This window comes from Acanthochromis polyacanthus, chromosome 8 (genome assembly GCF_021347895.1).
Source record: "Acanthochromis polyacanthus isolate Apoly-LR-REF ecotype Palm Island chromosome 8, KAUST_Apoly_ChrSc, whole genome shotgun sequence".
Lineage (NCBI taxonomy): Eukaryota > Metazoa > Chordata > Actinopteri > Pomacentridae > Acanthochromis > Acanthochromis polyacanthus.
The window spans coordinates 2,946,988-2,962,176 of NC_067120.1; the positions used below are offsets into that span (position 1 = coordinate 2,946,988).

The 15,189-nt window shown below is 41.3% G+C and overlaps 1 protein-coding gene across 1 annotated transcript in view; it reads right to left on the minus strand.

Annotated features, from left to right (window-relative positions):
* shank3a (SH3 and multiple ankyrin repeat domains 3a) overlaps positions 1 to 15,189 on the minus strand; it is a 159,899-nt gene that overhangs the window by 67,817 nt on the left and 76,893 nt on the right. Inside the window, 5 exon segments of the mRNA XM_051951413.1 lie at positions 3,308 to 3,477; positions 3,643 to 3,872; positions 4,593 to 4,659; positions 5,143 to 5,220; positions 13,004 to 13,120. Of these exon segments, the coding sequence (XP_051807373.1) occupies positions 3,308 to 3,477; positions 3,643 to 3,872; positions 4,593 to 4,659; positions 5,143 to 5,220; positions 13,004 to 13,120 (662 nt within the window).

The following is a 15,189-nucleotide window of genomic DNA, read 5'->3' on the forward strand; positions in this document are numbered from 1 at the left end:
CAAAAAAACACACACACTGTAGGCTTGTATTAAAAAAGGGCACAATGAGCATATTTACTTTTTATTTTAAGTCAGTATGTGCCCAAAAACAACCTGAAGCTAAATGAGAGCCACAGAGTAACTGTGCAATTCATATTCCAAATAGTTATTTAATTGTGTCAATAATCAATAGCTTATTCAACCATCAAAACGGTTGTTAGCTGGGACACTAATACATCCTGAGAAAACATCCGTTTCACTGTTAGAACCGCAAATAAAGTTGACTGAAGAAAGGGATGGCTGCCTTCACTTTGCTAAACCACTGGGAGTCAAATAAATAAAAGTTAGTGTCTTCTGCTCAGCAATATAATATACTCTCATTCCCTCATAAAATATATCCATCTGGCAGCTTAATAGCTTTTCATCCAAATCAAGTTGTATAACTAAGAACTAAGGTTAATAGTTCAATATCACCGTTTCTGCCACTGATACTGTCAAGACAATGTCCATGTGGTGATTAATAATCCCTCTGCATTGACATCACATCATGGTAAGTAGACAATAAAACTCTTTACAGACGAAAAAAATTCTGCCGTATTAGAACAAATCCCAGCATCATGTCTAACTATGCTGTCTACTGCACCTGCTGGAGTCGATGTTGTCCGATAGTGGGAGCTGTGTTTGTTATTCTGTTGTGATCTAGTTTAAATACACCTCTCTGACCTATCCTGTCTATTGTCCCAGTCTGTTGAATGCCGGCCAAGCCATGGAAACTCTGGCAGCTCTGCACACATCCACGGAGGAGGAAGTGATGGTGAGTTCCACAGGAACTTGCTGGAGTCTGCCGTCGGGCGGGCTGTTGACCGGCCAAGCTAATTTCACACTCCCCTGGCACCCATAATGCCTCTAGAGTTACCATGGGCATAAACAGAAGGTCAGAAAGAGACACAGAGAGAGGGAGGGAGAGATATTACTGAAAAAAATATTCAAGGACAGCATCAGTCTCACTTGGGTGCAGGTTCTGGCCATGGAGACCAGCTGCTCATTTTGAGCTTTTTATACATTCTCCTCACTTTAATACATGGTGTAAGGGTAATGCACACTGAAGAACAAGGTCTCAACTCTCTGTGTACAGAAGGCCATTTAGGCCAGGACACAGCAGATACTGCAATCTTTTCAATTCTATCTTTCTCCCCCCCTTTTTTTAGCTCTGTATATTCAACCTTGTAAGAAATGAGAAGAGATACAGCGCAAAAGGTGTGTATCTCTGTCAGTGAACGTTAATTCTAAAGCAGTACCAGATATATCAGAGGATGAGTGATTGAAAGAGTGGTTTAAAAACATATAGTGGATTTATTAATTACCTCACATAATTCACTTTAATTTGTTTCATTTCCTTTGTTTCTTGGATAATTCAATGCATACATATTGAGGGTGTCTCAAAAATATGACGTCATTTGAGATGTCCAGATCGGAGAGACGACACGGTCAGGAGAAATGATTTCTTAATAGGATTTATTTTGGACATAAAATGTATATATATTTATTCTACAAATTTCAAATGAAAAATTCTGGAGAATGGTAATTTTATAATGTTCCACAGTTCCTGCCACACTCGCTGCAGCATGTCGTGTGTAAAATTCTCCAGAGCCTCAGTGACTCTCTTCTTGAGTTCCTCTACAGATGTGGGAAGTGGTGGGATATAGACCAGTCCTTTCACATAACCCTCACAGAGAGAAACCACACAGTGTTACATCAGGTGAGTTGTCTCCATCATTAGCACGTCCAATCCATCTTCCTAGCAGATTCTCAAGCTAATAAATTTTAAACAAATTATTAGGGGATGAAATGATGTCAGATTTTTGGGACACCCTGTACTTCAACTTGAGAATCCTTTGATGCAGGAGTGTGTTTTAATGTGACCTAAAGGACGATAACTGATGGCACAGTGTGTGTGTGTCTATGTGTGCATTAATGACAAAATAAGAGGTAAAAAGTATGTGCATGTCTTTGATAGATGGCATAACAGAAGAGCATTAGAGGAGAGAGTAGTACAGCTGGAGCTGTGTCTGTAATGCAATTCCCCTGTCAGACATCAGACTGCTTCACACACAGCGAGTGTCACAGAGAAATCCATTAGGTGTGTGCTGTATGTAGGTGATCTTGTGCTGACATATGATCATAATAAAAAGCTTAACAGACCAAGTGTCTGTAAACCAGTTTAATCTTTCGCTCCAAGAAGTGATCAGAGCCCCGGTTTACTGTGCAGTTTGTCTAATGGTTCAGCGTACAAGGGAGGGGATTTGTTCCGGCACCAATAAGCGCAACTACATCTGCGGATTGATGTATCAGTCCGCTGACAAGCTGTTTTGAACTGAGCGGCTCGTCCAATGACATTACTCATAGCTCTAATTTCAGAATGCATCCGCTGTCTCTCGCTCAATCTCGCTCACACAAACTGACAGACATACACACTCACAGATTGGCAGCTTTCAATTGGTCCCGATGGTGATAATTATTAGTACCTTTCCATCTGTCTGTCTCCAAACAGACACCTCTGCACACAGTCTCGTGCACTTGGCATACATGTATACAAACATAGAGACACAAAAACATTCATTTCAAGTATGTTATGAGCCTTCTGTCCTCCCAGCAGGACTAATGCTGCATTTCAGCCGAGCTCGTTACACAGACAGGGCTGCTGTTTATGCCTGGTACACATCATGCCGCTGATCATACACTAAAACCCTGACAGGAGCACGGGCCACACAGCAGCTACACCGAACGCAATTATAGCAGTCCTCATCCAGTTCTGTGTTTCAGTCTGTCACTGTAAATCTGATACCAATTTATTAACATACATTCTCAGTTTGAATTCACAGTTTCTCTCTGATATAGATGACTTTCCTGGGCCGGCTGCAAGAACAGTTTTGACAGTAAACCAACTTTCATACGTGCCAAGGATTGATGCATGAATAAATAAACAAGATTCTGCACTGATTGATGTTATGTCATGTTTATCACCAGCAGCAGACGGTAGCAGATGGAATAAGATGCAGAGTGCTGCCTGGTGACTAACAAGTGAGTCAGACGCATCACATGGGGCTTTTTGATTTTTGAAATTAGGTTTAAATATCAAAGTAGGTGCATAATCACAAGGCCAGTCACAGATTATCTTTTTAAAGTGAGCAGTTGCCGAGACTGGCAAGTGTTTAACGTGAATTAGGAAGAGGAAGAAAGATTTATTTGTTCATAAAGCCTTCAAAAAATTAGTTTAGCCGAGTATTACTACAAATGAAGTAGAAATGTCAAAGTGAATCTCACTGACCTGAGTCTTCCACGAGGGCCGTGTCCGTGAGGGTAGCCGTGGCTGTGGGAGCGTCTGGGAACTGGCTTGTCTTCTTCATGCATGTGATGTAGTGAAGGCGAGCGGGAATGGGAGGATCTGGAGCTGCCGGTACTCTGGAGACTGCTGTCAGGGATCTCTCCATGACGACTCTGATGAGCATCACAGAAACATAATGCTCATCTTGGACATAGCCAGAAACAGAATACTTCAGTGACATTACATCACATCACCCTTGTTTTTATCCCCTCACTATATTCTTCTAACCTCATTCATGAATTCCGATTAAAATTTCACACCCGTTCTGCCTGACTGACCTCTCCAAGGCTGCTGTGCTGTTGCCCAAAAGCTGGCAGGCTACGCAGCGAGGGGACAGGGGAGTGACCCTGGCGGCCACGGATTTCTCGGGGGGCCTGACTGTGGATGTGATCGTGGTCCCCGTTCAGGTTGTTGTCACTCGCGGAGCGGAGCAAGGACCGTGGTGAGGGCAGGGGCCCGGGCATCACACGTCGACGGTTGGTGTAGGAGGGGGTCTCCCTGAAAGGCACTGAGAAGAAAAAGAGACGCATGCTGACTATAAAACACACTTTATAGCACGCGTTGTTACTTGGTTGCACTAATCGCAGTAGGCTTTGAGAATGTTTATTTACACACGTGCAAACTTTCACATAAGGATCAAATTATGCAATGAATCTGTTACTAATGGTACTGCAGCAATGACTGACAGTTTAATTGACTAATCCACTGGGCTGCCATATCAGTCTTTGCAATTATTGTATTTAATCATTGAGAATGAAGACCAAATACAGAATAAGAAGAAAAGCAAATTGTTAACAACTTCTTTAAGTTCACACTAACAGCATCGGGACACTGGCTGAGTAAAATAATCTGCATCTATAGCGTAATGATAGAGTGGTAATGAATTCAACACATTAGATGTGATTCCTGTTTAACTCTGTTGATTGTTACAAGGAATAAAGCATTTGAGTAAGACCGTTTCACAATATAAAGAGTGGGATATTACCTCGAGTCCACACCAGATGGCAGAGTTTTCCTGCATGTTCTTTCACAGAAGAACTGCTCAACTCAGCAGGGATCCAAAAATCGCCTGAAACCTTCTGCGGATCCTTTACGTTTCGATCTCATGAATTTAGTTTTCTCTACCTCTGTATTTAGACTGTGATCGCTTTCCCAGAGCTTCTGTCTACATTCATGTTTAAACCTGTGATACACTGAGGAACATATATGACCACTGCTGTCAACTTACCAACATCTGATGCTTTGTGGACCTTAATGATTTCTGCCAGATCAAAGTTTCCTGCTATAATAGCCACCTGGAGGAGGGAAAAGACAGCAGTAACATTTTTTTTTTGTTAAGCAAGAAAAACAAACAACTCACAAAATGTTATGAGCGCAAATGCATCCCATGTTGCAGTTTTTTCCTCATCCACACTATCCTATTAAATATTTCACACACTTAGCTCTTTGTTGTAGCAGATGTTTAGAATCCGTGTGTGTGGCAGGATTTTGGACACTGTTGAACCAGCCTGGCCTGCGTTCGAACAAATTAAGTTTGATTTGCGCAGGAAATCTGTGTCAGTGTCAATTTAATATGGACTTCATCATCCAGAAAGGCTGGACCACGACTCTGTCCTGTGTGGGTGGGAGCCATAGGGCTGCCTGAGTTTTTAATTGCAAAGAATGCATTCAGTATACCAACATTAGGCTGTGTATTTCAATTAATTGGGCTCTGGCATGTCAGTATTGTGAAGTATAATACACACAGGAACAGGCAGTGGTTTCTGGATCTCATATACCTGAAAAGCAGTCTGGCTGTTGTAGTTCTTTATCTCTTTATTGGCCCCACGGAACAGGAGAACTCGTGCACAGCTATCCTGAAAGACAACGGAGACATTTCTGTGTTTGGCCACTATCATTATAGGTCACTGTATTTGATTTTTAGCGTATCTAACAATATACACACTCAAAGAAATGCATACATTCATTCTTAAAGAGAGACAAACAAGCACACATGCAGTCAAGCACCTACACAGGGTGATGTGTGGCCTCTCTATTAGAGGTGTGTGGATTAAAAGGTATAAGTAATGCGCCATGAAATGGATTTATCTATATTGCTTGTATTGGTAAAGGATTTTAAATGTCACATCAGATAAAGAGCACTTGAGTTTTAAATCAACTCACGATGTGTTATCCGGGGCTGCTACTAATGGCAGTATTACTGAGTGGCCCAAAAAATAAAAAATAAACAAAAAACCCTCCCAAAACATTACTTTATCTGTGTTTCTAAAACAAATACAACCTTGCAAAAAAAAAGAAAGGTGAAGAAGTGGACAGCGCATCCTACTACAGACAAAATTGTCAGAAAAACCCAACTTAATGCAATCTGGACATGGTTTAAAAAGTCAAATATCAAGTGGAGTATGATCATTTGTGTGTTGTGCACTGTGACAGATGTTGCCAGAGGCAGCATCACAAACAACCGCTTTGATCAACCTCTAAAAGAAACAGGCTCACAAAACTGTTTGGGAATGACTCTTACGGAGTGTAAAAAGAATCAAAAGAATATGGAGGTCTCCTGAGAAATTGTGGTGGCTAAATATGAATTTCAGAAATTAAGAGAAAAGGCCAGGTCCGTAAGGTGTTCTGTATTTTCAATGTAGACATCTTTGCTTGAGTCACTGACAGCTAGTCACCGTCTTATGATAAGAAAAAACAGTTGTGCAAGAATAGTATAACAACGGCAACTTTAAATGTACACAAGGACGCTATTCCCGTCCAAACTATCGTACAAGACCTTAAGGCAGTGGTGAAAACAATGTATTCAGCATGCAGTACCAATCTGCAAATGTTTCACCCAAAGCACATCAACCCTTAAGCAAAAAACCACACACACACACACACACACACACACACACACACACACACACACACACACACACACACACACACACACACACACACAAGCTTCCATGACTTGAGATGCCGTTACACTGACGTCTGTGCATGCATTTCCTCGAGCGTTAACTTCAAACCAATTCTTCACTCTACAATTTAATGATTAATGTTATGGGGACTTGCTTTTCAACCCCAAAAGCAAGGTGGCTTCAGCAGTGTGACGGTGTGAACAGAATACACACACACGCACGGCATTAACTCTGCAGGAAAGAGCTGATAACTCTCAACATGTATATAAACAACAAACACCTTCGAAGGTGACATTTTTGCTCTTTGCAAGGATGTAACTTTCCAAGAGTTTTGTGCTACATTACTGCTGTAATTCTCTCAACTCCTGCCATGGGTTTTAGCGCTCATATTTTAGCTCATACCATCTCATCCTAGTTTCTAATGAGATAGATATTGTATGGTACTTCTGCATTAGGTATGATGTATTTGTACACAGCTGAGTATGAGGGTCCCACTTGCAAACTTTCCCACTGGCCAGCGGTCACATTATTGATGTGACACACACTCAAAACACCATCCACGAGACACTTGTATACACTGTAAAAATGTGAGCTACCCAACTGATAAGAGTTCCTACAGTGAACTGTACAGTAGAGTATTACAGGATCTAGCTGCAGCTTTAGTTTTGGATGTACAGTGACGGACATTCCACATGCTTAAAATACTACCTAAAACTTTAAATTTTCTGCATGATTTATTATAAGCAAATGTCTAGTAAACACTCAATTTCACTGTGAGATCGGAGCAATCCTGAAGAGCTACTCAGGTATGGCACTGAACAGCAAGTGTGGAAGTGTCCTTATTTAGAGTAAACACAAAGAAAGAGGAAGAATTAAATAAAAGTCACCAAGATGGACTGTCTTCACAAAACGAGTCAAACATGCTCTGCAAAACCTTTGGAATGAAAATGTGCAAGAGTGTAGAAAGCCAATAGTTACAAAAGGCATTTAGCATATTAAAGCCAGTTTGCAAAGCAACGGATTAACAAGAATTTTAAAAAAACAAACAAAAATAATGGGTACAAAAACACAGGCTCAAAATGGCTCAGCACAAGGAGCACATTTCATCTAGTGTAAAAGAGACATCCTGATTAGTTCACAGCCACACATTTCTCTCTCTCATGCGTAGGACAATTGCCATATATCGTACTGTGTGTAAATGAGCACATCCCCCCCGGCAAAAAAGCCAAACCGTGGATTGATAGACGAGGTTGTGTGTCCACGTGCCAGCGTTGTGAGGGTCGATATGTAATTTAGCACAGAGGGACGAATTAATAGGACTACCCTTTCTTTACAATCAGCACAATGACTCTGGTCACCACCGAGTCACACATTCAGGGACACGCATGCACACACTAATAGAGTACGTTGTTCAGTTAATAACAGTCTGTGTGGTTTCAGCCAACAAGCTCGGTATATCTAACCTAGTCCTGTATGCACTGCAGCACCCTCTTCTGGTAAAACACATAGATGGGTTGGATAACAGTTAAAAGGAGAGGGCTCACTCTTGACCCCTGCAGTGAGGTCATCTGGTGGCTCTTATATGGCATGGTTTGGGTTTGCTATCCTTGGCAGCCACCAGATCTCAACCTAACCGAACACTGAAAGAGACATTTTGACCATAAAGAGATTCTGGATGGCGGTGAAGAAATGGGGCTCTCCACAACCACCATCATAACACCAAATGAAGGAAAATGCATTTGAAAAAAATGTTGTTCTATCCCTCAAGTAAAGCTCAAGAAACTTAAAGAATCTATGACAAGTTATATAGTGTTGGTATGTGGTGGCCAAACACGTGACTGTTCCTTTAATATGACTGTGACTCAGTCTGTCGTTGCTAAGCTGCATAGTGGCCAAGGTGTCACTAAAACACACAAAAAACCTGCAATGTCCATGTAAACAGAGGGTGAAGACAGTGGAGTATTTATGAATGAAGCAGGTGTTATGAATAATGTATGATCACTCTGCTAATAGCCAAAACCCACACACTGTAAGAGTTTAAAACTGTTTAAAAGCTATATAGATAAATGCCTGTGGCGGTTAGATTAGGTAGTCACCCATTCATTATGCAGTTGCACGAACAGCTACACACACACACACACACACACACACACACACACACACACACACACACACACACACACACACACACACACACACACACACACACACACACACACACACACACACACACACACACACACACACACACACACACACACACACACACACACACACACACACACACAGCAGTGAAAAGGGTCATAATGTTCACCAGTTTCAGAGCAATTCGAATAATATGTGAGGAGTGAAGTGTGTTTGACCTTGTACAACGTGTTTTATTCAGGCAGACTAGAGCGTATATGGAACATGTCTATGAATTTCTACTTCATCTCTTCGGTGACAAAACGGTGAAACAGAGTACACCAAGGTTGCAGAGTTGTGTAACAGATGTAGAGAAGTAACAGGAGACATGCGACATGTGAAAGAATGGAGAAAGGTACAAAGACGCACTCAGGTGAAGAACAACAGCTACAATACAATAATTTTCCCTCCCTTAACCTTGGATATCCAGAGGCCATTTTTAAAGGATAACATGTGCCTCAGTCTGTCCTTTTCTAATGCAATGTGTTGCATAACTCATCTTTAAGCTGTGGATCCTCACTGTTATAAATGTTTGTACATCAAGCTGAGAAGATAGAAGGAACTGGTAAACTGTGTCAAACTGGGACGACCTGGCAGACCTTTCTTGCCATTTACATGCATGTTATGAGAAATGAACTTTCGTCTATTGCGTCTACTGATGCCAACATATGAAACCGTCTTACAATCAGATAAATCGGGGGTGTGAGGTGTGCTGTAACTCAACAGTGGAACCTTTCAATTTGTGCAATTTGATGCTTTTTTTCCACAGATGCATGTAAAACAAAAACAAAAGCACGGGCCGATTAAAGTGTGACCCATCTGTCTTGCTCTTCTCTCCAAGGTTTACAGCAGGGATTCTCTGAGAAACCTTTCCACTCCTCACTGTGGTTTGCTAGCTGCAATTACTTTTGGTCCATAGGAATGCATACAGTAGTTGAGTAATTTACACTAATGACAAAAGTCAGTCATGTGTAAGGATGTGACAGATGGCTCCTCTCACAGCCATGTTTATGCATTTGAGGATTCTTTCTGTTGTTAGAACTAAAGCAGCAGATTTGGCATCCTCCACTGAATACAGAGCTTGCTTTTTACATTAGATGGTGAAAAACATTTAAAGTGTATGCATGATTTAAAACAGAAACTTAAAATACGAATTGTTACTCATTGTGCACAGTCACAGAATAATACAAACTCTACAGCATGGAATACAGCGATACCTTCTTCAGACAGCTTTTTATTGAGTTGTCCCACCATTTCATTGGTTTGACTGGTTCGGGGAGGTCTGTGTGTGTTTTGTGCCAACTCTTTTTCATTTCTCTCATCAGTGCTGTCCCCACTTGCCATTTCCAACAGCACCGTGTCTCCACTCATTCATTGAACCACCTCTTGTGGATCTGTCGGCCAGGCAGAAGACCCCTACCTCGCCTTCATTCACTGTTACTGGTCACATCTGCAGAACTAAAAAAAACCCAGAGAGTAAATGGTAATGGCCAGACCGAAGAAATAGGATTTTAAGAACATCGAGCAAGCTTATTCTGTTCATGATTACCGGATGATATTTTGTCATTCATCCCCTCTCATACAGATTCATCTGCCTGCCCCTCTTTCTGACACTCCTTTTTCTCTCCATATGGTTCTATTGATCTTACCACTGGGCTCCTTGTTTCTCAGTCAATGCTACCAGCCATTTCTTACCTTGATTGTACATAATCTTCCAGGGCAGGCCTGCTTCGGGCCTGCTAGAACCCTGCTAAGATGCACTGTTTTTGGGATCAATCAGCTCAACGTGGTGTTCGGTCTCCACTGGCAGGATAACAGCTGTCCTCATCGGTGGGAACAGACAAGGCCTGGGACGGGGTCCATTATCAAACTGAAGACTTACAAGAAGCTGTACAAGTAACTGTAAATTAAACTACTCATCCATTCTGTCTTTGATTACTTTCCCCTCACCATGGACATGCACTCACAGTTGTGTTTCCATCACTTCAGCAGACGTTGCACTGACTCTGCAGTGACATTAATTTCTTAGAGGCAAACACCAACGACTACTTCCTTAACCCTAACCTGAACGTGACCTTACATCTAGATTTCACACTAAAATGTAACGATTTATGTTATGCTGCTCAGCAACAGAGGTATGTCTTCATAACATGAGCAATACATGTGCACATATACACGCACACAGACACACACACACAAGTTGCCCCCTCTTTAAGAAGGTAAAGATGTAATGACTGAAGTCACATGGATGTGTTACAAAACAGCTTGCATTAAGTATTGATGCTGTGCTTACCAACTATATATACACACACAGTCTCTCTATGTCTCTCTCTCTCTCTCTCTCTCTCTCTCATGAGACTGTGGTGTTCCAGTTCAATTGAAGCAGGTCATTCATCATGACTGAAATTAGCTAAACAGCACATGGCCAAAATCACAACACACAAACACACACATACATGCATGCACACATTTTCCCTTGTGTATGAAGGAGACAGGCAGAGAGAGAGAGAGACGGAGAAAGGAGAAAAGTGCTCATTTAATGTTCATAAACCAAACAGCGCTCTCTATTTCCCAAAGAAACTAACGGAAAAACCTCATCCAGAGTTGTGTCTTTCGCTTCATGCAGCCGAAAATCAAACAGCACAAGGGCCTTCAGTACCACCTTACAACTTAAGCCGCACTATTATGGACAAAATTATATTTTTTGTATCAGTATTGACATCACAATTATGTATCATGATTATTAATTGACTTTCACATTTGAATAAAGAAACCACAGCTTTCAAAATAAGAGTTTTCTTCACCAGGATTTAGGGCATCTCCTCAAGGCAAAACATGAATGAAATGGTACGCCTCACTTGCTAAACATCTGCTTATCGCTAGACACTAAAATTTACTAATGCTCCCCATCTTTGTATATCCTTTGGTTTTAGAGATATTCTAAATAAGTTGCTTTGCTCTGAAAAGTTATGCGCTGTTGCTGTTCCCGCCCTCTCCAGGAAGAACACAGCTGTCAATCACAGTTTGATCTGGACAATTATTGGTTAGCTAGGCGTTAAACAGCACCTTGGTCAAACTGTTATTTGCTTGCAAAGCACGGAGGCTCACTAGTTGTGGAGTGGCTTGGGGAATGACAGTAATAAATGTCTTGATATTTTATCAGCTTTAATTTTACACCTCCAAGGTATTAATCACAAAACACAGTAAAATACAATTTCACTATATGGGATCTTTAAAGCTACAGACACTGATACAGAAAGTTTGGAAAAGGGCTAAATCCAGAGTTGGTATATAATTGACAATATGCAACATAATATTTGGAAGTGAAACAAATGCATCCTTGACATGTGAGACTTAGATTCATTGTCAAAAAGGGGTATTATATGGGACCTTTAAAATATAAAGTCTATGTCTTACTAGAACTACAAAAGAACCTAAAATTTGATTAAGTGTTGCCAGGGGCACAATAGCCTTAATATTTGTGAAATGAAAGTAGTTTAGAACCTCCAGGACTCCTCCTAGAGTCTGGTCAAACTAAATAAATGAGGAGGGAGGACTTCTGTCGGATATGTGAGCAAGAACCTCACAGTCAATCACTCCAACAGAAGTGCAGGTTCTCTCATCTCTGCAGAGGATTTTCTGTCCTCGATTAGTCTTTCAATTAGGCCTTTATGATAGAGCAGCCAGCCAGAGGCCTGTTTGATTAGAAGGCGTGACAGCTTACTTGAAGAATTTTTAAAGGACTCAGAGCACAGAGAAAAAGATTCTCTCACCTGATGAGGAAACACATGAACTTTTTGTGCAGACCTGCAGTGACTATGTCTGATGAACACCAGGCACTGCTTATGACCTGGTTATTAATATGAATTAAAGAGAAGCGGTAGCAGCATCTTGCTATGGGGGGGTTCTCAGCAGCAGGGACAGGGAGTGTTGTCACAGCTGAAGGGAGGATGAATGCCACAAATATAGAGAGATCCTCGGGGAAAATCTCCTGCAGGATGCAACAGTGTGAGTGCTGTTGTGCTGATGGGTAAATCATCAAGACAGCACTGGAGTGATTTCAGGACAGGTTTCTGACTGTCCTCAAGTGGCCCACCAAAGTACAGACTTTAACCCCACAGAACATCTGTGGAGAGACCTGAAGATTGCAGTTCACAGATGCTCCCAATCCAAAATGACAGAATTTGGCAGCATCTCCCAGGAAGAATGGGATAAACTGTCCAAATCCTGGTGTGCAAAGCCTGCAGACTTACCCAGGAAGACTCCAAACTGAAATGGCTGCCAATGTGGCTTCAACAAGTAACTGAACAAAAGGTCTGATTACTTTAAGTTTGCTGAACATAGCGAGCCAACACACTCTCAGACTGGACAAGACCCTGGTGTAGAAGGTAAATGCCTCACGTTGCTGCTCACCTCCATGACCTCTAACTCAAACCCTGAGCCGTGATAATGACTTCTGAACATTCAATATGAAAATAATTTACAGAAGAATGACTAATCTCTTCTCCCCAGCACACAAGCCATAATAAGTTGTTTTCATGAATCATACCTGGTTGTAGAGTGCACACACATGCAGGGCGGTGTTTCCAGATGCATTCTGGGCGCTCATGTCGGCTCCATAGAACAGCAGATGCTCCAAATGCTGCACGTGACCATAGCGACATGCCTGAAAAAAGGGATTAAAACAATTACTCTTGTAGCAAATGTAAACCTTCTTTACTTACAAAGTCAAAGGAAGCAACCACGGTCTCTCAGAGAATAATGTGGAACAGCCTGTTTCCCAGTCACATTTGAGGAGAAATGAGGTGTGTTACAGAATGACAAGCAGGCCCTGTTGGATTTAAGCAAGGATGGAGCCAAATTAGTCAACAGCACACTGTGTTCTCACAATCACAATGAACAAAAGTTGCCTAAATAATCTAGATTTTGGTGGCAGCAACTCTCTGGCTCTGCCTATTTTGCCAAAAGCAGCAGAAGCACTCTTCTCTTTGTCATGCTCAAACGAATGTAATGCTTATGTAATCTACCTCTTTCCCGGGATTTGTTTAAATGTGGCCAAAAACAAAAGGTGGCTCATTAACATTTGTCATAAATTCTAAAGCGTGTAAATCTCAGAAATCTTTAAACTACCTAATCTTCAGTTTGAGAGTTTCCTTGGGCTACTTCCTTTGTGAAATTCTCGTCACCCATGTTGCTGTCTCTGAAAGGAAGGCAAAATCTTGCTCGTATCACCTGAGGCTAAATGTAAATCTGTGAAGTTATTCTGGCAAGAGTTATTCCTTTTTTCTGCTTCTTTGTTTCACATAACTGGGAGCAATAAACTTTTCATCTTATCTCTATCTTCTTTCTCTCTTTTATTCCTCCTACTCTGTGGTTTTGTCCTGTGTCATTGACACAGCAGCAGACAACTCTGCCCAGAAATTGTTCTCTCACTCCTGTGTTCTGTCTCACTAAGAGTGTGTGACAGCGGTGAGACGGCGCACAAATGATGCTGGGATTGTTGTTGGTTATCAGCCCTTCTGCAGTGTATCCCATTGTACACAATGTATACCTCAAGAATGCTAATGCTGGAAAGGACACAGAAAAGGAGAGAGACAAGGAGGAGGAGTGAAAGGAATGAAATGGGATAAAAATGTGTAAGGCTGAAGGACTATTGGATTTACTATGCATAAACAGAAGCATGATCTGGTTCCACATTGAAGCTCCACTCCTTCCATTTAACCCCCTTACAGAACTAGCATGCTAAAAGGACACACAGATAAAAACAACCTCTTTACATTTGATCTTGTTTTGTGTAAATCAATGCTTTCAATGTTAGCAGAGAATAATTACAAAAACAATCAAATCATCCTTCTTTTAAAATTCTTATACTTTCTGTGAGGTTTGTTTATATCCAAGCTGTATTCATCAAACTCTCTTAACTGCACAAACTTGTCATGAATTGCCAGTTATTGCTTGTTAAGCTGATGAATAGGACGGCGTATGTTCATGAGATCTGTTCGGTAGCATTATCAGTTCCTCTAAAACTGGCATACCAGGTTACATGTTCCAGTCCACGTAATGTGTCAAAATTAGCACAGAAGTATTAAAAATGCAATGAAATAAAAGAGAAAAAAAGAATTTTACACAGCTGAGCTCAAAATCTTGCAGAAATCAGAGGTCAAAAACATAAATGATGCAGAGTCAGTACTTTGTTGAAAACAGACTGAAATGACTGTACTGCAGTCAATGATGTGCCATCAGAGCAGCACCATGTTGTGACAGACAAAGACTGAATGGTTTGATAAGAAGGCACACGGCAATTTATTTTTCAAAAGCAAGGTGGACAAAGAGACAGACATGTTAGTAAAATGAGTAACATAGCCTACGGCAGTTGATGTGTTGGGTGCAACAGAAGATGCTGCTGGACAGAGACCTGACTAAGAGCCTGAGGCAGCTGTCACAGCGACACAATTTACCTATCAGCTAGTGAAATGCAGAACTGGTGAAAGTCACAACATCTCTTAAATTGCTTCTTCATATTACTTTGGTTCTTGTATGAGATCTACCGTGTTTCCAGTAGAGGGGAGCCTTGGTTTATGATGTCCTCAACGTATGGGGTTTTGTCAGAATTGGTTAGGAGTGGGTCCTTGGTTTACGACATGCAGTATTTCGTTGGTACGTCAGAACTGGTTATGTGGAATTAGTTGACGAGTAGAGCGGATGAATACGCTGTCACATTGTTTACATTCGCTG